The sequence below is a fragment of the Diospyros lotus genome, chromosome 7 (assembly GCF_014633365.1).
Source record: "Diospyros lotus cultivar Yz01 chromosome 7, ASM1463336v1, whole genome shotgun sequence".
NCBI classification, from domain to species: domain Eukaryota; kingdom Viridiplantae; phylum Streptophyta; class Magnoliopsida; order Ericales; family Ebenaceae; genus Diospyros; species Diospyros lotus.
This window is the reverse complement of record NC_068344.1, coordinates 30,862,736-30,884,033: the sequence shown is the minus strand read 5'-3', so window position 1 is coordinate 30,884,033 and position 21,298 is coordinate 30,862,736. Positions and strand designations below refer to the sequence as shown.

At 38.5% G+C, this 21,298-nt stretch overlaps 3 protein-coding genes across 10 annotated transcripts in view; 1 reads left to right on the top strand and 2 right to left on the bottom strand.

Annotated features, from left to right (window-relative positions):
• The window catches only part of LOC127806057 (formin-like protein 13), a 37,492-nt gene extending 31,803 nt beyond the window's left edge, over nt 1-5,689 (bottom strand). For 3 of the 7 annotated variants that reach the window (XR_008024327.1, XR_008024328.1, XR_008024329.1), the window contains exons 1-2: nt 5,234-5,689; nt 3,218-3,918 (exon numbers count right to left, since the gene is read on the bottom strand). Coding sequence is in view for 1 of the 7 variants with exons in the window: in XM_052343046.1 (XP_052199006.1) it covers nt 3,218-3,918; nt 5,234-5,306 (774 nt within the window). In the remaining 6 variants the exon portion in view is untranslated. The remainder of the gene's footprint in view (nt 1-3,217; nt 3,919-5,233) is intronic. The other 4 variants (XR_008024326.1, XR_008024324.1, XM_052343046.1 and 1 more) reach the window with 2 other exon arrangements.
• Nucleotides 5,690-8,890: 3,201 nt separating this feature from the next.
• LOC127806344 (omega-6 fatty acid desaturase, chloroplastic) lies at nt 8,891-18,086 on the top strand. 2 transcript variants are annotated; one of them, XM_052343569.1, is made up of 10 exons: nt 8,893-9,231; nt 9,312-9,369; nt 11,530-11,789; nt 13,956-14,099; nt 14,210-14,361; nt 16,025-16,147; nt 16,268-16,445; nt 16,605-16,723; nt 17,080-17,194; nt 17,501-18,086. In XM_052343569.1, the coding sequence occupies exons 1-10, from the start codon at nt 9,193-9,195 to the stop codon at nt 17,660-17,662; spliced, it is 1,350 nt and encodes a 449-aa protein (XP_052199529.1). In that variant the 5' UTR covers nt 8,893-9,192; the 3' UTR covers nt 17,663-18,086. The 2 variants fall into 2 exon arrangements, with proteins under 2 accessions (XP_052199530.1, XP_052199529.1); XM_052343570.1 differs by lacking the exon at nt 17,080-17,194 and having other exon boundaries at nt 8,891-9,231; nt 17,501-17,649.
• Nucleotides 18,087-19,105: 1,019 nt separating this feature from the next.
• Nucleotides 19,106-21,298, bottom strand: LOC127806345 (BTB/POZ domain-containing protein At2g24240-like). Its single transcript, XM_052343571.1, has one exon. The coding sequence runs from the start codon at nt 20,718-20,720 to the stop codon at nt 19,380-19,382; it is 1,341 nt and encodes a 446-aa protein (XP_052199531.1). The 5' UTR covers nt 20,721-21,298; the 3' UTR covers nt 19,106-19,379.

Genomic DNA, 21,298 nt, shown 5'->3' with positions numbered 1-21,298 from the left:
GTGTTCGAAATGTAGTTTTAGGCTCGTCTCCAGCCTTAACTTGAATCTGATGATAACCAGATTTGAAATCCAATTTCAAAAAAACCTTAGCCCCATGTAATTCATCTAGCAGCTCATCAATGACTAAGATTGGAAACTTATCGGGGATTGTTACTTTGTTTAGAGCTCGGTAATCTACACAAAACCTCCATCCCCCGTCTTTCTTTTTAACGAGCAGCACCGGGCTGGAATAGGGGCTGACACTTGGCTTTATAATTCCAGCTGCCAGCATCGCACGTACCATCTTCTCGATCTCGTTTTTTTTAAGATAAGGGTAGCGGTAAGGCCGAACACTAACCGGATGAGTGTCGGGTAGAAGGTTGATGGCATGGTCCTTATTTCTAGTGGGTGGCAGTCCCTCCGGGCTGGCAAAAACCCCTTCGAACTCGGCCAATAATTCCTCTAAACTCTAAGGCAATCCCACTTGCAATTCGTTGAACTCAGCAGCTACCTCTCATATTTCCAACAGTACTCCCTCCCCATTTTCTTTAAATGCCTTCATCATAGCTTTTAAGGAGACTAATGTCTTACTTAGGCTAGGATCACCCTGCAAGGACACGGCCATTCCCCCCACCTGAAACTTCATGGTCAGATTCCTCCAATCCACACTCATTTTCCCCACCAAAGCCAGCCACTTCATGCCAAGAATGACATCAGAACTCCCTGGAAGGAAATCTTCCACTATTTGCAGGTTATCAAGGATCAGTTTCACCCCTTTGCAAACTCCCGCTCCTTGTACAACCATCCTGATTCCCATCATTACCCCATATCCAACCGTTTTTGTCCTAGGCAAACTCAAAAGTTGCACCAACTCGGACGCTATGAAGTTGTGAGTTGCTCCTCCATCCACAAGAACTACTACCGACAGCCCTTCTATGAGTCCCCTTAGCTTCATCGTTTGTGGTGTAGAAATCCCACAACCGAATTCATGGATAACTCGATCACTTCTCCCCCATATCCCAACTCTTCATCGCCCCCCTGCATTACTTCTTCCTCTGCTACCACCTCGCCTATTTCTTCGTCATAGATCATCAAAACTTGGAGCTCCTTGTTTTTGCACCTATGGCCTATCGAATATTTTTCATCACAGCAGAAGCAAAGGCCCTTCTCCCGCTTGGCCTTCCACTCAACCTCACTAAGCTTCTTGAAAGGGAAGCTTCCACCATTTCCAACGGTGTGAAACAGGGGTCCCAGCTGGTTTACGGACTTTTGGGAGGAACCCAAACTCCTCACTGGTACTGGTGACATCCGACTAGCGACCGTGGGTGCTATAGAGTACCCGCTCCTGGGTGGTCCAGTTGCCCGATGGCAATTCTGAAGAGCTGTGTTCTTGTCCTCAATGTTTTGAGCCACCACCATAATCCGATCGAGCCCCCGTGGTTGTAGCACCCTGATCTCAGCCCTTATCTCTGGTTTGAGACCGTTTAGGAATTGGCCTTCCAAGAACATCAGGCACTGCCACGGTCAATGTCTCAAACATCAACCAATACTCCTTAACAATTCCCTCCTGCCGAAGAGCCAAGAAACGCTCCTCCAACGACCCCTCTTGAGTGGGGCGAAACCAGCCCAAAATTCCTTGCTTCAAGCCTTCCCAACTCCGAATTCCTCTTCGCCTTATCTCCCATTGGAACCAAGATAGAGCCGCGGCTTCGAAACACAATGTTGCAAACTCTATCTTCTCCTCGTTCGTTAGTTGATTGACAACAAAATACCTCTCGGCTCGAAAAATCCACTCATCTGGATTCTCTCCTTCGAAAATGGGCATCTCCAATCTCCTTCCCCATATGTCCAATCGGTACCCGCCCCCGACTCCTCCGTTAGAGTCGCGACCTCCCACAACCCCAAGGGTTACTTCGGAATCCATGGTGAATTCCGAAGGTCCTTCTCGCTCCTTGGAGTTGTTCTTCCTCTCCCGCTCTTGCTCGTCCCACTTCATTCGCATGAAAGCGAACTATTCGAGCATCACCGCTACATTTCGTTCCACCGCCTGGATATCACCTCTAATGTCTTCAACTCCCCTTTGCATGCCTTCCATCTTCGACTCCAATTCACCAACTCTCTCCGTTAAGTTCACCATTAGGGTCAGAATGGCTCTGATACCAAATTGATAGGATACTAGATAGAAATCCAACAGCAATCAATTATCAATAGCTTTCTGTAATTTTCAGCAAAAAAACAAGAACAATCCAGGGCATTCGAGAGGCCCTTACTCTCCCAAATCTTCTATCAAAAAACCAGCTAGCTTTCTTTCACTTCTTCCCTCCTATTTATACCTCTCCTCACCTCTTTTCTAACTGAATTCCCCTACACGTGCTGATTATTCCTTCAACATGTGGATTACAATTCTACCCCTCTCATGCGCACATGCTGGTTGTTACACCTACATGTGCTGACCCCTTACTCTAATCTTCATACCTGTTGTTGCTTGTGGCATCTTTGGTAGGTCCGGTGCACCGGCGGCCTATCACAATATTAGAAGAAGAGAATGCAAAGTGATCCTATTCCTTTCTCCAAATATATGGAGAACTTAAGATTAGTTTATAAGCAAGAAATATGGACACTTAGTCAACACAGCAACTTTTAAATATATTGTGTATATTTAATTTGAGGGTACAAAACATCTGCAGTCATTCCTTTTCCCTTGTTTCAGTACCAGTATAAGCACTTTAAGAGCCCATGGACCCATATATTCACAGCAAAGATTATGAATAAGCAATGTGTAAGTGTCCACATTAACCAGATTGTATAAATATGGCTTATATTACCAGCCTTGTAAAATAGCCTGCACGGTCATCACCATTCTTACAAGTTAGAAGTTGAGAAGTTTTCAAATTAGGAACAAGTTAAATGAAGGAATAAACTATGATTCTTCTACTTAGACAACTATGAAGATCTTAGTAAATTAAAGGAGTGAAAACAGTAACAATAACAAGAAGATATCAAACCTTAATCCAACTAGATGAGGAAAGGAGAGCAAACAGTATCAAAGGAAAAATGTGAAAACAATATAGGGCAAAGGACAATCTCTCTCCCAACCCACATTTAGCAAGAGTTAGAAAAAGAAAAATTATAGCCTAAAGCACATATGATTATTACCCGCTTCTAATACCAAATAACTTTTGATCCTTTTTTGGAGTATAAAATTAGAACTAAAGGCTAAAGCACACATGACTATTACCTGCTTGTAATACCGAACGGTTTTGCCCCTTTTTGGAGTTGAGAACAAAATTTTGGGAGTTCTATCGGCAAGATGAGAAGGATCCGGTCCATAAATGCGAAATATTGGGCGGCAACCACCCTCCCCATCAAAGTTTGGAATCAATCTGATAATTACACAGTCCAAGTAGAGAGCCCTATCCAAAGGGGGCCATTCTGCAGCCACATTTCTCCTAGATACGTACTGCAGATACCTTAGTTGAGAAGGAATTGGATTCATAGGTGACAGCAAGTGCAAAAGCTCACGAGGGGCCTGTTTATAAATCATGTCCAAAGTCCTTTGCTCCCCCGTGTACTGCTTCCTATATAGCAAGAGTGCAGCCAATATGAAAGCCAAAACTGGCCAACCACCTCGTTCACAGTGCATTAGAAGCACATTTTGCTGCCCAAGGGAAAGCCAACTTTCACTTGACCTTAGAAAATGGTGGACCACCTCCATTTTGAGCAATGGGCAACCCTCATACTGACGTGGGTAGTCCATTATGGTTATATCATACTCTGACAAAACATTGGCAATCTGGCTCTCAGTTCCTAACTCACGGAAATTGAAAACCAGGATTGAAGCATCAGGATAGTTCTCTCGTAGTTGAGCAACAATGCTTCCAACATAGGATTTATAATCTTCTTCTCCCCAAGCATCAGTTGTGAAACAACAATCAAATACTATAAGCATACACAAAATGCAACTGTCAGTCATAACATTCAACCACTCTTGCACTTGAATGACTATAAAAAATGCAAGACCTGCAATTAAACAAATAGTTCCTCGCCTGCAAAATCAATCTAAAGTAAATTCAAGCACAATATGTCTACAGTCATAAAAAATGGAACACATAACAATGCTGTTACATATGATTGACCCCTAAAATAGTCAAAGGGAAAAATATATCCAAGTGAATTAACAATAACCAGTATCTAACAAAGGAAAACTTTGACTAGCCTATAAAATCTTGACTAACACTTGGTTCTAAGTAGTCTGAACATTTTATCCCTGTGCATAACTGCCCAACCAATGTGATCAGAATTCATCATTTTAGGTTCTTTCCAGAATTTTGGATACGCCTCAAACTGGATTATTGGTCTTTTTGTAATCAATTTTATTTAATATTTACAATGGATGAACTAAAATTCAGGTCCAGGTAATGAATGCAAAGAGTCAATTGTGGCTGAGATTATCCATGTAAAGTGCTGAGCAACCATTGACGCTACAATATGCCTATAACAGTGCTGACATAGACTATGGAGTGGGGGGCCGTTTTTTAGATATACTATTTTTCAACTCTCTATCTCTCCTCTTAAAGGGTTAAAACACAATTTAAAACCCCAAAACTCATGGAACTTGAGCCATTCTCAACAGAAATTGCAGAACTCTACCGTAGAAGCAGATTCCATAACTCTCCTTCCTGGTTCAAATTTTGTTCAGGATTTGCCGCCTCTGATTACAATAGTTGAATTCTTTGCCACGCTACATTTAAGCAAACAATTTGGTGTAGTTTTGAAGAATCCACATCACCCTTGACAAGCTGCATAATATATTCCTTTGTAGAACCAAGCTAATAGTCCATTCAGCAAGTTCATTCTAAAACAATCACATTTTCTGTACCTTGTTATTATCAACTACTGGACATTCCAACTGTTTTATCTCTTGCTTCAGATGTAGCCTCTACCTTACCTTAACAGTTCTGAGGCTCGGGTGCACTCTCTTTCTATTAATCTTTTTCAGTTCTTATGCAAACCATTTATAACCATTGTTATTGCATAGCTAAGACTTCTACAAGTAACTAAGCAAAAACCTTTACGATTCACATATCATCCTCCTTATTGGCTAATTTCTTTTTTTTTTTCTGTAAATACTTATTGGCTAATTTCACACCAGAACTTGCGAAATGAACACGCATTGACAGATAAATGAACAGCGAACTTAAGGAAAACAACGAAATTCCCAAAAAAAAAAAATGAAGCAAACAAGAAAAAGCACCGTAAACTCTCTCGGAGATCTCCAAAAGCCCATCAGGCGGCTTCCGAAAGAACAACTTCCGCAATAATGCCATACGAGAACACCGCCACTGATCGATAAAGCGACCTCAATTACGAAACCCTAGGCCACCAAATCAGAATGCAAAGTCAGATTCCTCCGCCAATTCAAAGCACACAACAGAGATACGTAATACGTACACGTATATCCGCATGCATATACAGTATATATACGATGTATATACGTGTGTGTGTGTGTATAGGCACGTCGAATTATCGGGACAGGAGGGGAGGGTGGTTAAATTGGGGTATTTCTCTCTAGTTCTTCTGTTCCTCTCAATCTCTCTCTAGACAATTTAAGAAGAATGATTTTGAATTATGAGCCTCATTGTCTTCGTATATTTTTCAGGTTATTTTGGTGTTTCTTCCTTCTGTTCCGACCTGAAGGGGAAGAGAAAGCTGGGAAACTCTAAATAAGCTCAGATTGCACCAACCGACTTTCATAGCCACGTCATCGAATGACGTGTACGTCATGTGAGGGTTTATTGGGTTTGCACCCCGTTTTTTTATGATTTCTTTAATTTCATCCGTTTGATAGAGATTGAAGTATAGGGCAAATTTCATACATATCCTATATGCTTCGCTCTTTCGCGCAGGTACCCTCAGATTTAAGTATTTGCACTAGAAGTTGCCCCAAACATAGGTTAAGTGACTAGATTATGAGAAATTATAATTTATATTAGTAAGTCATTGATTCAACTCTTTATTTTACGTAATAAAATAAAATTTTTACTTGTGATTTATTTCTTATGTTGAAGTCGAATGCACGAATGATGGAGAATCGCACAAAAACGATAATCCCAAGTATTGGCACTAGAAGTTCTTATAATTTTAATATTTTGCGTGCATACTCTTTTTTATTAATCTCAAGAGATGAGGTAGTCTTGATTTTTATAATATTAATTAAATTATTTAATTTAAATATTAAATTTAAATAAATTACCTACTAAAATCTATGACTTCCAATAGATAGAAACCCATGATATGATGAATTATTTAGAATTTAAGGAATAGAAAATGGGAGAAAGGAAAAAAATATTATTTTTATAAAAATAAAGTGCATTTATTTCTTATTAATGTGTGATATTAGCAATAAATCCAACTAATACAAAACGTTTGTGTCCAAAAATAAAATATAATAAATATTTATTATCTTCAAAATAAATATGTATTACGTTAAACAATATTCATCTTGTTATTACCTAGAAGTAAAATTTTATCATATTATTATTTGTGAAAATTTATATTGTTTGGGCCATTATAGTCGTCATATTGGTTGGAGAATAAGGTAATGGCAAAAATGAAGATACATATTTTTTAATTTTTTAAAAACAAAATCAAAGAAATTAAATGTTATTGCCTGTTCTATATTATCTTTACAACAATAAGTCGATCTGATATTTATTTATGGTTAAGTAATAATAAATATATATTATTTTTATACAATATGTATTTAGTATTAACATTCAAATGATTTTATTGATTGATAAATGATTCAAAATTAGATATATTTATCATCAATAAATAAATTTATTTGGCAAAAGGCATAAAAATGTCCCCTCAATTTTAAGTTAAATATATTATACCCCTCAACTTTTAATGTCATAATAATTATGTCCCTCGACATTTGATTTTGTAACAATGACACACATTTTAATATAATCAGCATAACGCATGAACTCATGCGAGGTTAATGAGCGTATAGTGACTAAAAATTTCATCAACATATATTATATATTTTATTCATATTTCATCATGTTGAAGACCTATCGTCATCCTCATAGTTGTCGACTCACCTATCGCATTCCTCATTGCTGACCCATATCTCATATTCCTTGTCGTTTACCAACCATATTCCCTAATTCTTCGCTATGATGATGGCTCAACTTAATTTGTGTTTGTGAATTGACAATGACACCAAACAAATTTGAGGTTGAATCGATTCATGTTGTATGGAAACAATGGCATCGACGGCAGCTCAGCTCAATTTGTGTTTGTGCATCAATAGAAGCACCGACATTGAGTATTGCCAGGGTCTCCGTCCTTGTCTATGTCTTTATCTTCCTTATTCGTGAGGCCAAGGTTGTTAACTTCGACCTCTACCGCGTCTTTCATCGTTGTCCCTCGCCTATTCTCTTGTAGCATCGAGACTCGGTTCCATTGTGTAATAATCATTCTGCACATCACATGTGGCGCCTTCTCATTGGCTTGGTCAATGAATGGGTCCGCTTTAGACCTTGTGTAACTCACGTGTAGCATGTTGCTTTATGAGATCTGTAATTATCCCAAAATTGAATGTTCAGATACACAATATGTTCATTTTAAAAATAAGGGGAGGGAAGTGACCAAAAAATCAAAATTGGGAGTATTTTTATGTCTTTTGCCAAATTGTGTTAGACGTTGAAAATAAGATGTAATAAGTATATATTATTTAAAAATAACATATATTTATTATTGTTTAACTATTATTATAATTATTATTATTTTTTGATTAAGGGTAATTATTAATTTTGATTAATGACAATGATTAGCATTACTCATTAATTACTATTTTTTTTTTTTTACTTTTCATTATGTCCATAGTCAAGTATAAAAAATTAAAAGAAAAATTAATAATCAATACATAAAAATAATTTTAGCTATGCAAATTTTAACGATGCTGTAAAATTAATACAAAAATAAAAAATTTTGAATGTAAAATGAATACCTTTTAAAGCTTATTATAAAATTGATACATCAGTGAAAATTTAATAATTAACTTTCTTTTAATAAATTTGAAAGCCAAGAAAACTGAGTGGTGACTATGAACAAAGTGGTGTTAGGTGCAATTCAGTGTCAATATATAAAGTGGACGGTGCGGATTTCCCCATATAATTAACGCGCTACATGTGTTCAACGCGTTTTGTTCAAAGTTAGGCACATAAAATCTAATGATCTCTTTAAATTAATTAAAACGTCATGGTCCAAGTGGATAGTTAATGGGCGGTTTGCTTATTTTTGTTGGAGGGTTGAATGAGGTTGTTTATCAACTTTTTAATATGTTAGATCTTATATGTCACGTGATAAAGTTAATAAAGAGGTGATATGTTATTCACGTTTTACACAGATTAATAGGGGTGGTGTGTGAGTCCCACCACCTCTCGTAGGCCCACACTTTTTCTCAAATTATTTATGTCGAGTAATTATTATGTTGGTCCATGCGAATAACATAATATTTTTGAAGATTAATAATAAGTAGATGGACAAATAAAAAATAATTAAGTGGTAACAATAAGTGAAACAAAGTTAAAGAACATAATCATAACTCTAAGGGCATAAATCGAGTGACGAGTAAGTGAGATTAGTATTAGTAGGTGACGAGTTCAATATTCGATTTAGGCAAGAGTTAAAGGCTTGTCTGTAATTTATCCTCTGTGTCAAAATTAAGAACATAAATGACGGAGCTAAGCTAATACTAAGTTGAGAACATAATCAAATATTAAGGTAACCTCTCATTATTTTATGATACCGTGGCATCATTTTCTTATAAATTATAGTATATATGTCATTTCATTTTCACATACAGTTACATGCACATGTGTACGCACCCAAACAGCCATGTTAGTCGACGCAAGTTGCCGGGGGCCGCCTGGTTGTGGTTGCGATCAGACAGACTAATTCCATCCACAATCAGAGAGAGATAGACAGAGAGAGAGGCGGGCGTAGTTTAGAGCCTCAAGCTATTGCCATATAAATTACCCGAGTAGAGGTTTTCTCTGTCTTTCCCCACCACCCTATCTGCAACGTATTGTCCCAATTGCCAAGAGGGGAAGGGGCTAGGGTTACCCTCTTCAGAACTCTCTGTTCTATCCTCGAAAGGGGGTCCTGTGGATTGGAATTCTTCTCTGCATTGCTGTTTCCCAAATGGCTTGCAGTCTTGCAGATTCAACTTTCCTTTCCGCGGTACCTCTCTCTTTCTTAATGCTATTTGTTTGCGATTAGTTTAAGTTAGTGAATTCATTGTTGTTGCTGTTTGATTTCAGGGCCCCCAGCAAAGGCTAATTCAAGGAGGCCACAAGTTTTCGCCGCTTAAAACTCCAGGTATAAGTCGCCTCTCCGACTGACCACTGAACCTATCTCCTAAATTTTGGTTTCCTTTTTATGATTCATTTAAGCTGGAGGGATCAAATTTCTGAAGTTCTTTAAATCAGGATTTTGATTTTGGTTTTGGTTTTCTTCACGTGCTAGTTATAGTAGAATATACAAGCTTGAGTTCCTTCAGTTGATTTCCCATTTTATACAATCTGAATCTGAAATACAAGTGCATTTTACTGAAGAAAAAGCTTGCTTTTGGGTGTTTGTGGGTTTGACCGTTACTTTTGCTGCGTTTGGTTACCCATACTGAGCCTGAAAATGAAATGCTATTTTCTCAAGTTTCCACTTGTTGGACCAAAACAGAAAGCAAGCCACACAAACAAACACGCCCTTGATGCCACTGAAACACTTTTGACCCAATCAACAGAGACTTAATCGGAAACAGAAAACATAATGGAAGGAAATAAACAATAGCACAACAGAAAGAAGAAAAATGACACTATGAGATTTTTACTGTGGTTCACCCCAAATCGGGGTTACGTCCACGTTAAGCTCTGGTGAGAAAAGCTCACTGCACTATATGAGAAAAATGAGATTACACCCATAAAACAACTCTCACAAACTATCTGTATAACATTGATTCGATAACCAAAAATGCCTGATAATCACTAATATAGATTAGGGCTCAACCTATCGAACCAGAAAATAAAGACAAATCATATACATAGCTTACAGAGCAAAGACGAAGGAAGCCACAAGGCACCCTCGCGAGAAGACTCCCAAACCACTCACCTTTTCTTCTCCTTTTCTCGGCCTTTACCTTTTTCTCTCTGGCTATTGTGATGCTCCAAATCTCAATGATGAGATAAATAGCAGGTTTGGACGGCTGGGATAGAGCTTCAGAAAAGGTAAGATGGATGGTCAAGATTTGATCGTGCAACACGATATATATTTGCACTGAAGAACAATCAGGCGGCATCTGGATGCCAGGATGGTTGCCACGTGGCCCTCCATCAGGCGCCATGAGGCAGCCTGAGGTTGCCAATCGTGGCCCTCCATCTTCTTGGCTCAATACGACATCGTTTGATTCTTCACCTATAACACCACTTTTAACTGTTCAAACTTTTTAAATAGAAAAACTCTACTTAAATCTTACGTGGCCATGTAATATTATCTTTTATTCTCTATCTTTCTAGAGTGGAACCTCGGTAGCAACAATAAAGTTGCTTATTTGTGACTGGAAGGATCCAGTCGTGGAAACAACCTTCGTGCATAGCAGGGAGCCTCATGCTGTAGGGACGCTCCCTCCCACTCTCTCTCTCTCTCTATCTTCATTTATTTATCTCCTCACTCTTTGAATCATTAATCAGCATTGCTTTTACAGGTGAGCTGGTTTAATCAATTGCCAACTTTCTTTAATTCACATCCTTGAAAATTTTGGGAAGATTGATATTTGATATAACCTCCATTTCCCCGTTTTGTGTTTTGTAACTGCAAATCTTTTTTCAGATGATTGATTTCTGGCATGGCCATAGATATTGCTCCCTCAGCCATTGTTTAGAGAGGAGGCTGAGCATGAAGTTTGGCCTTAACCCTTTTTGGGGGATTACTTTCCCCTGCCCCCCACAAAAAAAAAAAGAAAAGAAAAGAAAAACTTTTACGGGTGATTATCTGCTCTTGCTGATAATCTATGGTCCTTGGCTGTGCTTTTGTTCTACTAGTTACTAAAGGCTACTAGCTATCATTGCCATTTGCCATTTATGCTTGACATGAATTGTGAAACGTTTAAACTTATAATTTTATTTCCATAAGACCTAAAGTACACTAGGCTCCTTGCACTCTGAGGGTTGCCTTTGTGCATAACCTTACCCTTGTGTTACAATGAGGCTGTTTTTGCAATTAAAACCCGTGACCTTCCAGTCACAGAGACCTTGCAAAAGCAAAAACTAGAGATAATAGTATAGAGAGTGTTTTATAAAGCTTAGCATATTTCCTTTCCGATCTTTTGCTTTTTAATCTAGACATTTTACCAAATATATCTTCCAATTGTATTGTTGTACTAAATCAGTGACGTTTTTGTAGTGTTTGTATTTTAGTTTGACTTACATTCTGCATTTTCAACATCCATGTAGTCGTGCTACTTACACTGCCCATGATTATTCACAGGCATCTATTATTTGAAGTGGCAAAATCTATCAGCAACAAGAATCAAACATCAGAGACATTCAATTCTGACAAGGAGAACTACAGTTGTTAAAGCTGTGGCAGTTCCAGTTACTTCCTCTCCAGTAGACAGCTCTTCATCTCCAGCAGAGAGTGCAGAATACAGAAAACAATTATCTGAGGACTATGGTTTTAAGCAAATTGGGGAACCACTTCCAGCAAATGTTACCTTGAAGGATATTGTTGGTACCCTTCCAAAGGAGGTGATTGGACTAGCATTGATGATATTCACCAATTTTGTTTGCTTTAAAAGGCATGTTTCATTTATGTATATAGTGGACCTGCCTTCTATGGGAACTTCTTGGCCTGAATGGTTGAGCGGTTAATAATCTTAACTTGGTTAGATATCTATGCTCTTTCAACCCAAGCAGAAATCATTGCTTCCGTTCTTTCTTTTTGATTTCTTTTATTTTTGGGGATTAAGACCTCAAGTGAATTAGTAATATGATTTATTAGGTTTGTTTTGATGATCTCATTATTGTTTCTTATCGGTTCGTTTTTAAAACTGCTCTTAGCAGTAAGCCATAAGCATTACTTTATTATTTTATCTTTTTTGGGATTAGGACCTCAAGTGAATTAGTAATATGACTTTATTAAGTTTGTTTTGATGATATCATTATGGTTCCTCACTGGTTTGTTATTGGAACTGCTCTAAGCAGTACGCTATAAGCATGCTTTTACATTGGGATCAAGCATGGTAACAGAATGTCTTAGACGTAGAGGAAATGAAGTCACAGCTGTTTGAAGGGTATTATATTGTTTCTCATTAGTGGAGTATTTTGGTTTACAATATGAATTGAGAATGCATAAATCCTATATTCCTTATAACCTTATGTTAGGGGCCTTTTTAAATCACTACCCTGTAATGTTGTGACTAAATATTGGTTGGTTCAGGTCTTTCATTTAACAAGTCAATCAAAGTATAAATCATGAATCTTGCAGTCTTTGAGAAGTTTCATTTTTGCAGTTTGGTTCATACAAGTGCTATTTTATTTTGCGTGGTGGTTTTTTTTTGGGGGGGGGTGGGGGAGGGGGGTGTCCTAGGATATGGGACTGTAAGATAAGATTAGATTCTAAGGGCCTGCTTGATTTTATTGTCAATTTTCATGTGTTCTTTTCAATTGTCATTTCAATTTTTTGTACTTGTTTTTGTTTTTTTGTAGAAACTGGACATTGCGTTTGTTAATGTTACTTTTTCCAAAATTTCAAAAATAGAAACAGAAATATCTTTTGAAATTTTGTTTGCACATGTTATCAAACTATGTAAAAATCTTTTTATATTAACAAAATTTCCCTTCCACTATTTTTTATGCCTTCTCTGGTGGGTGAACCCACCTGGCCACTGACCATTCTTCTTCTTCTTATTTACTGTCAGTGACCCTCGGCAGTGGGTCTGGCCAAACCCAGATCTGGTTTTGGCCGTCCCTAAACCCTAGGAGGAAGAGGAGGAGGCCCTAAACGCACCGACAAGGCCTAAGATTTCTACAGTTAAATGTCTACAGAAATGCACTTATTAGAAAACAGTTACTGAATTGCAATGGGACTAAATTTGAACATGATGAGAAGAAAAGCAGATAATCACAGGCATGAGGTTGGAGATTTCTTTCAATCACACTAGATAGAGGAAGCTCCTGTGCTTGATGGTAATAGATGGAGGTTGAGAATTGAGACAATCTTAAATATAAAATAGTAGAATATTTTAATTCACTTTCAAGATAAAGTCAATATAAGGTTGTACTTGCTTTCCCACAAATGAAAATTCTGCTTTTGTGAGAACAATGTTGATTTTTTTTGAATAATCTTGCTTTCTACTTTTGCTCGTTAACAGAAATTCCAAATTCATACTTCTTATCCACAAAAGAAAAATAGCTTTTACTATCATACAAAAACTTTTTCTTATGGACCAAACAACACAAAAAGTGCAGAGAAGCACTTTTGAGCAAGATAAAAATGCTTTCTGTCAACCCATGGTACGGATAAACAGGCCACAAGTCAATCTTATGATTTGTAAAGGGAAAACCAAGTTGGTTTGTTCAAGAACTTGTAACAAAGTAGTTTGTATCCCGAATTAACATACATAGGAAAGACTCGCATACTCATTACTCACACAGCGAATGGAGAATTTGCAACATCAAGTATGTAATTGAAGCCCTGCTCAATTCTAGTGAATCAAATGAAAGCTTGAAAGTTGAAACTGTCTGGCCGTTACCTTGAACAAGCCTTAGTGTCTATTTGTTGTTTGCAGCATGTCCTAGATAAATCAAGAAGATATATTGCTGGCCCATGGATATCCTAGTTGAAATCAAAATAACTGTGTACTTTGTATTGTGTCTTTCTAATGCCCTTTTTCCCCTCAAATTTTATTTAAGGTGTTTGAGATTGATGATGTAAAAGCATGGCAATCAGTTCTCATATCTGTCACTTCATATGTCTTGGGGCTCGTCATGATCTCAAGAGCTCCATGGTTTCTGCTTCCTTTGGCATGGGCATGGACAGGGACTGCAATTACAGGGGTTAGTACTAAATATCTTTTTGTGTTGCATTGCTCTCCATCTTATATTTCTTGCTGTACATCCAGCCAACTCTTTTTGTTTGTTTTTTTTCCTCTTTCTCCATCGTCAAGTTCTTTGTTATAGGCCATGATTGTGCACACAAATCATTTTCAAGGAACAAATTAGTGGAAGACATTGTAGGGACGCTGGCCTTTTTGCCATTGATATACCCATATGAGCCATGGCGTTTTAAGCACGATCAGCATCACGCAAAGACAAACATGTAAGTATGATATCCTTGTCAGTCAATCATGTCAACAAAGTCAAATTCCTTTTATTTGATTCAGCATCACGCAAAGACAAACATGCAAGTATGATATCCTTGTCAGTCAATCATGTCAACGAAGACAAATTACTTTTATTTGATTCGGAAGCAATTTGTTTCTGGAATCATCTTCCATCAAACCAACTATGATTTAATCTGGGTAACCATTTTCTAACTGTAATTCTAGAATTTCTTACCACTGACCAGATGTGGGGAATTCTCACCTCAAGGCATCTCCAGTCCACTCACAATCTCCCCCAAGAAAGGCATTTTGTACTATCTAGAGGGTTTTCTACAAACAAATGCTAAAGCTGCTATGTTAAATGGTTTATACATCTACTCTGGAGAACTGTTTTATTTGTCATTGCAATGTGATGGGCTATGCAGCAAGAGTAGCTCTTCCCTACCTGACATGCATCCTGAAAGAAATCACGATTCTACACCAGCTAAGGTTGCTCACATCTTCCTTTCTAGGATGAAACGGCAACATTTTCTATCTCTAGTGAACCCAAAGAAAACGATTGCTGTGCAAATGAAGTTTTACTTTGTCCGAATTTGTATAGGGAAACACATGACTCAGACAGATACTTTCTTAATCAATGGAAAGAGGAACACTAAGTTTATCTGCCTTAGGCATACCTGCTGCTTTCAAGCAGCAGTTGATTTGGTCCTCATAGCTATGAACTTTGAGAATTCCCTCGCAGCTGACTCAGGGGCCATGTGCCACACAACCTCAAATAAGGAAATCTTGCCCAATGATGGCTCCTCCTATGCACTAAGACCAGCTTCAATAAGGCAGATAAGGAATTAGGAAATGTGTAACATGTGTCTGTGCTCCACTTCACATGGACCATACACTAAACCCCTCCCCTCACCCCCAGAAGGGGGGGGGGGGGGGGGGGGGGGGGGGGGGGGGGGAAGGAAAGAAAAAAATCCTCTACATTTTCTGCAAACATGACATTGAATCGCCTCCTCCAATAACACTATTTTTAAACACCTTTTCTTTACCCCCGAACATTCACAATGTATCATCTACCTCTCCATAAATTCCTTGCAACCTTTACATTTGTTTATTCTATTTCACTTCCTTACTGACACATTAAATTCTATTGTGCATTTCTTAATTAAAACTTCATTAAAAGATGCTTATCAGAAATAATAAATCCCTTAATATTCCAAGATATAATATATTATATATAATCTTCACAAGGAAACCAAAGAGGAAAGTACGACCCACCCTTAACGTACACTAAATTCCACCCTTGCCTAATTTAGAAAGCAAGGCAATCTCTTCACCTCCATCGCAGCCCGTGCTGTCATGCCCTGTCTTCTTTGTCGTCAAATATTGAAACTCAATTTCTCAATTTCCAGTAAAACTGTTTAGATGCTTGCAAGTTTTCTAGGGATGATGCCTGAAGTTGTATCAAATTAAGACCCTCTGTTTCCTATACTTGCATGTCAATCTAGATAGCAAATCTCATGAAATGTGCTCTTTGGGGTGTCTTTTTCTGGGTTTCAGTTAAGGGGGGAAGGTCTTCATTGCTTAGCAGTAGACCATTTTTATAGCTCCTATCTTAACCTAAATTCTAAATCATCACATTTATATCTCATGTCACTCTAGGTTGAATGAAGATACAGCTTGGCACCCTGTTTGGAAAGAGGAGTTTGATTCATCCCCAATTTTACGAAAGGCAATTATATATGGCTATGGCCCATTTCGCCCTTGGATGTCTATAGCTCACTGGTAAAAGCTAATGAGTAAAGCATTATGATATTACTAGAATTGCAGTTTTCCTATGCTTTCTGAGGTGTTATGAATGGCTTTTGAGCACGGCAGCTTTATTTGTTTCCATCTCATGCATAGGTTGTTGTGGCACTTCAACACAAAGAAGTTCAGGCCAAATGAAGTGAAGAGGGTGAAGATAAGCCTGGCTTGTGTTTTTGCTTTCATTGCTATTGGATGGCCATTGATTGTATTTAAGACTGGGATCATGGGATGGATCAAGTTCTGGTTAATGCCATGGTTGGGTTATCACTTTTGGGTAAGTATTACTTGTCTACATTTGACTGCTTTGATATGCACTAACCAACAAGAATGAGCTAATTAAATCTCTTGAAATGATTCTTGGAGATTAGTGGTACGCCTAATAGGTGCAAATTATTTCAGTTGATTAAAAACTTTGATTTAATTTAATTTGTAGATGAGCACTTTCACCATGGTCCATCACACAGCACCTCATATACCTTTCAGAAATTCAGATGATTGGAATGCGGCTCAGGCTCAGCTCAATGGGACAGTTCACTGTGATTATCCTCATTGGTAATTGATCCTTACATTATACTTTGTTCTTTTCTCTTCTTCCTTGTGGATGCATTTAAAGGTTTGAAGTGAAAGATAGGGGTAGCCTTAATGGATGGGCATAAAGGTCTCTGGTTGGTTTGTTTTTGGTAGGCTATTGGTTCATTGTCCTCAAAGTGATGATGTTGAGCATACCATGTTCCTCCTCTGTAACCTCATTCAAGCAAGTAATTCTAGATTTGGGATCTGATAGCACTTATCCAAAATCCTTTAGTGATGTTAGTTATAAGAGAAGGTGTTTGACATGATAAAAAATGTTGAATCAAATATCAAATTGAGTTTACAAGTTCAAAGTATCCTTTCTTTCTTCTTGGCAGGATAGAGATCCTTTGTCATAATATCAATGTTCACATCCCTCATCATATCTCTCCTAGAATACCGAGCTATAATTTGCGGGCAGCTCATCAGTCTCTCCATGAGAACTGGGGAAAGGTATGGTCACATATTTCTATATTCCCTGGCTTTACACCCCAACATTATGATTTATCATTTTGGTGGATGCTCGACTCATCTATTTTGTTGAACTTGCTCATCTTTGTTTTTCTTAATCTTAACTTTTGAAAGCACAAAAGCTTCCTTCATTATCATTCAACACCACTTCCCCTATGCCCAACTTACCATGTGCAAATCAAAAAGAGTAATGACATACAGATGGTATCAAAGTGTAATCAGTTCACAGTATCCAGAATTCCCTTCTAACTAGTTTGTTTCTTTCATTGATACGTTTTTCATCAACAGTATCTGAATGAGGCTACGTGGAATTGGCGTCTGATGAAGACCATAATGACAATATGTCATGTTTACAGTAAGGAGAAAAACTATATGGGCTTTGATGAACTTGCTCCCGAGGAGTCCCACCCTATAAGGTTTCTCAAAAAAGTAATGCCTGATTATGCTTAATTGATTGCCGTCCCTACTGGGTCTACTGGTTCTATTTTTCTGCTACTCATCTCTTTTCTGGGTCAGACTGCCACCGTTCTTGACCAATTCTACCATGTTCTCACTACCTAGTTAGAAGATGAGCATTAGAGGAAGGAAGCTTCCTGGAAGTCAGTATTTACCTTCTAATGAGTCTGGTGATCTAGGGAAAACACAACTTCTGATTTGAAAGGGAGAAATTTTTTCGTAAAGAGTGGATTTTCCATTAGATTAACAAGGATTTGTCGTGACATGATCATAATATATTTTAGATTTTAGTATTGTTCCTTGCAGAGATTGATCTGTTGCCAGAAAACAATTCATAACTTCATAATTATATATTTGTATAAATGTAAGAACAGCATTGGTTTTAAACCGCTGACTGAGAGACAACGATTTCTGTTCCCAGAGTATCTGCTCATTTAAATATTCCTCCTGCTTCCAATATGTACATGCAATTAATAAGTTTTGAAATTTAACTAAGCCGGCATTATTATTTATGGACGCTGGTGGTAGAGTAATTTAAAAATGCATTACTTTTTACATTTTTGTAATGTGTAGTGGAGATCTGCGGGCCTTTGAGAGAGTCAAACTGAATGAGTTCTTTTTCTCTCTCTGTGGGGCTATTTGAATTGGGATTTGTTCCTTTCTGTAGGAGTTTGAACATAATCTAATATACTGCAATTTGATTTAAATTTCAAAGTTGCACAAAGATAGAGGGAGTCTTCTCTGTTTAGTTTGTTAAATTGAGCAAAAGCAGGGGAACCCTAGAACAAGGGATGTCTTTCTTTCTCTTGGTTTTCTTAAGGACAATCTCATGATTTGTTAATACAGAAAAAGAATTCAATGTAATTGTGTTACCACATTATTATGTTGACGTGGTATTTTAATCTAATCATATGTTGTTATTTTTTAAAATTATAAATATATGACAATTAATGAAGATAAAACTCTATTTTAATTTTTAAATTTATATAACACCTCCAACCGGCATATATAATATTGATGTGGTATCGTTGTTACATTGAATATTTTCTTAGAGAACCTTAGAATGCAAGATGCCTTATCCAGGTTTTCTAAATGGCAACCTCAAAGATTTGTTGATGTGGGTGTGATCATAAGCAGATTTGGTTCTCCCCAAAAAGCTCTCAAAAGTATAAAGATTCAACTAAAGTAAATTGAACTGAAAGTGAAGCTAGACTCAACAACTTTCTTCTTGTTACCTGCTTCAAAATCTGTACACGCATAGAAAAGCAATCTAAACAGCTGCAACTGCCCACATGAAGAAAGCCTCTGTTTCCGTGTGGGGAATTGAAATCATACTGAAATCAATGTACTTAGTGGGAGAGGAATCAACTTTGTAAAAGCAAAGAGTCAAAAGAAGCTGGGTCCAAAATAGAATATGAGAACCTTGTACTTCACATATTGAAGAAGAAACGTATAGAACCATTAATTGAATTTGGAAGTGGACCCTTAACTGTGTGTTCAAACATTTAGTACACAGAAACAAAGATCTGAGACCATGGAAGTTAAAGCAATCGGTTTCATTAATGTCATATGTGAGAAATGCTGTACACACAAACCCTAAACCCTTTCAATACTTCCTAATCTGTAGGTATCAATTGGTATTTCATCCTCTACAAGTCAAAAGAGACAAACCAGAACAGAACTGCAGAAACCAAACTACCATTCAGCAAAATTATGCAATTGGAGGAGGAGGAGTCTCCCATATATCAAACACATTCTCCTCACTATGAAGAGCAAAAAGCCTATCACCCCCAATTGTGAAATCACAGATTGAACCTCCATAACTGCGCCGGAGCGTCGAAGTTAACACCCAGTCAGGGCCACAGAACACTGAAATACTATCATTCATAGAAGAGAAGAGCTGTCCCTCATGCCATGCTAGTTTAGGATAGCAAGGTTCTTCCGGCATCTTCCCCTTCATTAGCCGACTCCTTGAACACCATCTTAGGCTCCCAGCAGTGCTTCTCAAATCTATGAACCCTAAGTCCTCATACTCATTCACCACGCATATGGAACTAGTCTCATCCATAGCTATCGCATCCCGAACCCGCCTCTCATCAGTGGTTCGCCTCTCATTAGTTGCCGGAGTTACAATGTCCGACCAGGCCCAAACCATGCTCTTTTCCCTAAAGTCCAACAAGCTAATGTAACAGTTGTCCTTCCTAGGAAACAAAGTAGCTACCAACAAACAATTGGCACCATGGAGCCACTGCAGCCTGTCTGCATCACCAAGTGACCACCCTAGTGGTTCATAATAGAAATCAATCTGCTTGCCTGTGATCTGGTCCCAAACGCCAATCCCGTACTCATTGCTCCTCCCTTTACAACTAGAAAATATCTTGTAATCTGAGCTAAAACTCAAGGCACCACCTGTGTAGCTCTTCACCTGATCCTCATGTGAGACCTGAAATCTGTGTTTGAGCTCGCCCGTTGAGGCCTTGAACAGAGCCATGCCGCCGCCACCTCGGCCTAGCCGCTCGCAGGCACTGACAATGATGGTCTTAGGATCCATCCAGCCAACATCATTGACCCTCTGGTAATCAAGATTGATTGGAGGGTGCTCTTCTAGCATCCAATCATACACATGTACCATGCTGCCGTGTGCTACGCAGCAGCTACCGTCCGGGCCAGCCCGGATGGCCGTGCCATCCCCCGGCGCCTGGCCGGCTATCGACAGGGAAAACCGGAGCCTGTTGCCGTCGAATTGGCCCCATTTGGCAGCTCTGACATGGTCAAGGAGGCCATAGAATTGGGCTTCTCTGTATAGGAGCTTTTCTGGGATGTTTTGGGGGATGTAGAGCTCCCCTGTTCTGAGGAGGTCTAGGAGTATAGCAAAGCAATCCGGGTTCCGATCAATGAACCGTTCCTCGGAATTATCGGTTTGAAGATTCCAATCCTCGTCAAACATTGCTCCGAAGAAGGAATTCCGGCCGGCAATAGCGAGAGTTGTTGCTGTGGTCTCAAAGATCTTACCTCCAACATTGAACTTAACTCTGTCTTTCTGAATTCCCATGGTTGAATTCGAACTTGGCAGGTCGAGTAAGGAGGAAAACTTAATTCACAACAAAAGGCAGACTTTGACTTTAGGGTTAGAATTGATTGTTTCGCAGGAAAGTGAGGGAAAAATTTTCAGTTGCCAAAAGAACAGAACTTAACGACCCGGTTTGAAAATTTGAATTGAACGAAGACTTAAACGTGGGCGAGTCGATGAAAAAAAAAGGAAGAGAGGAAGATAAATTTAAAGCTACAAGAGCATTGAAAATAGCAGATACTCAAAACAAACAGAACGAGCCTTTGACGGGTTGTCCTCCCGGAAGAACCAGAAACTCCATGGAACCGCCAGGAAAATGGATCGGCGCAGAGAGGTCCGACGAAATTCTGGAGAAACGCGATCTGGGTATGGAAGAAGGAAGGGGATGGGAGGAGGGTTTTTATTCTGGTGGGATATGGTGGAGACGAGTCCGAGGATTTGGAGCGGTTGAATTTTGAAAACTGCAATTGACTCTTCTGTGTTTCGATCTCTCTCTCTCTCCCTCGCTGCCCCCCATTTCGCTTTTTCCACGTTTCCTTGTTCAGCCGCTCGCAGTCTCA

What these genes read in the sequence shown, in the direction of transcription:
- LOC127806345 (XM_052343571.1), bottom strand. Translation starts at nt 20,720, where the DNA reads ATGGGAATTCAGAAAGACAGAGTTAAGTTCAATGTTGGAGGTAAGATC.
- LOC127806344 (XM_052343569.1), top strand. Translation starts at nt 9,193, where the DNA reads ATGGCTTGCAGTCTTGCAGATTCAACTTTCCTTTCCGCG. An exon ending in CAGGGACTGCAATTACAGGG is followed by an intron (nt 14,100 to 14,209) that starts GTTAGTACTAAA and finishes TCCATCGTCAAG; the next exon opens with TTCTTTGTTATAGGCCATGA. An exon ending in GGTTGGGTTATCACTTTTGG is followed by an intron (nt 16,446 to 16,604) that starts GTAAGTATTACT and finishes TTTAATTTGTAG; the next exon opens with ATGAGCACTTTCACCATGGT.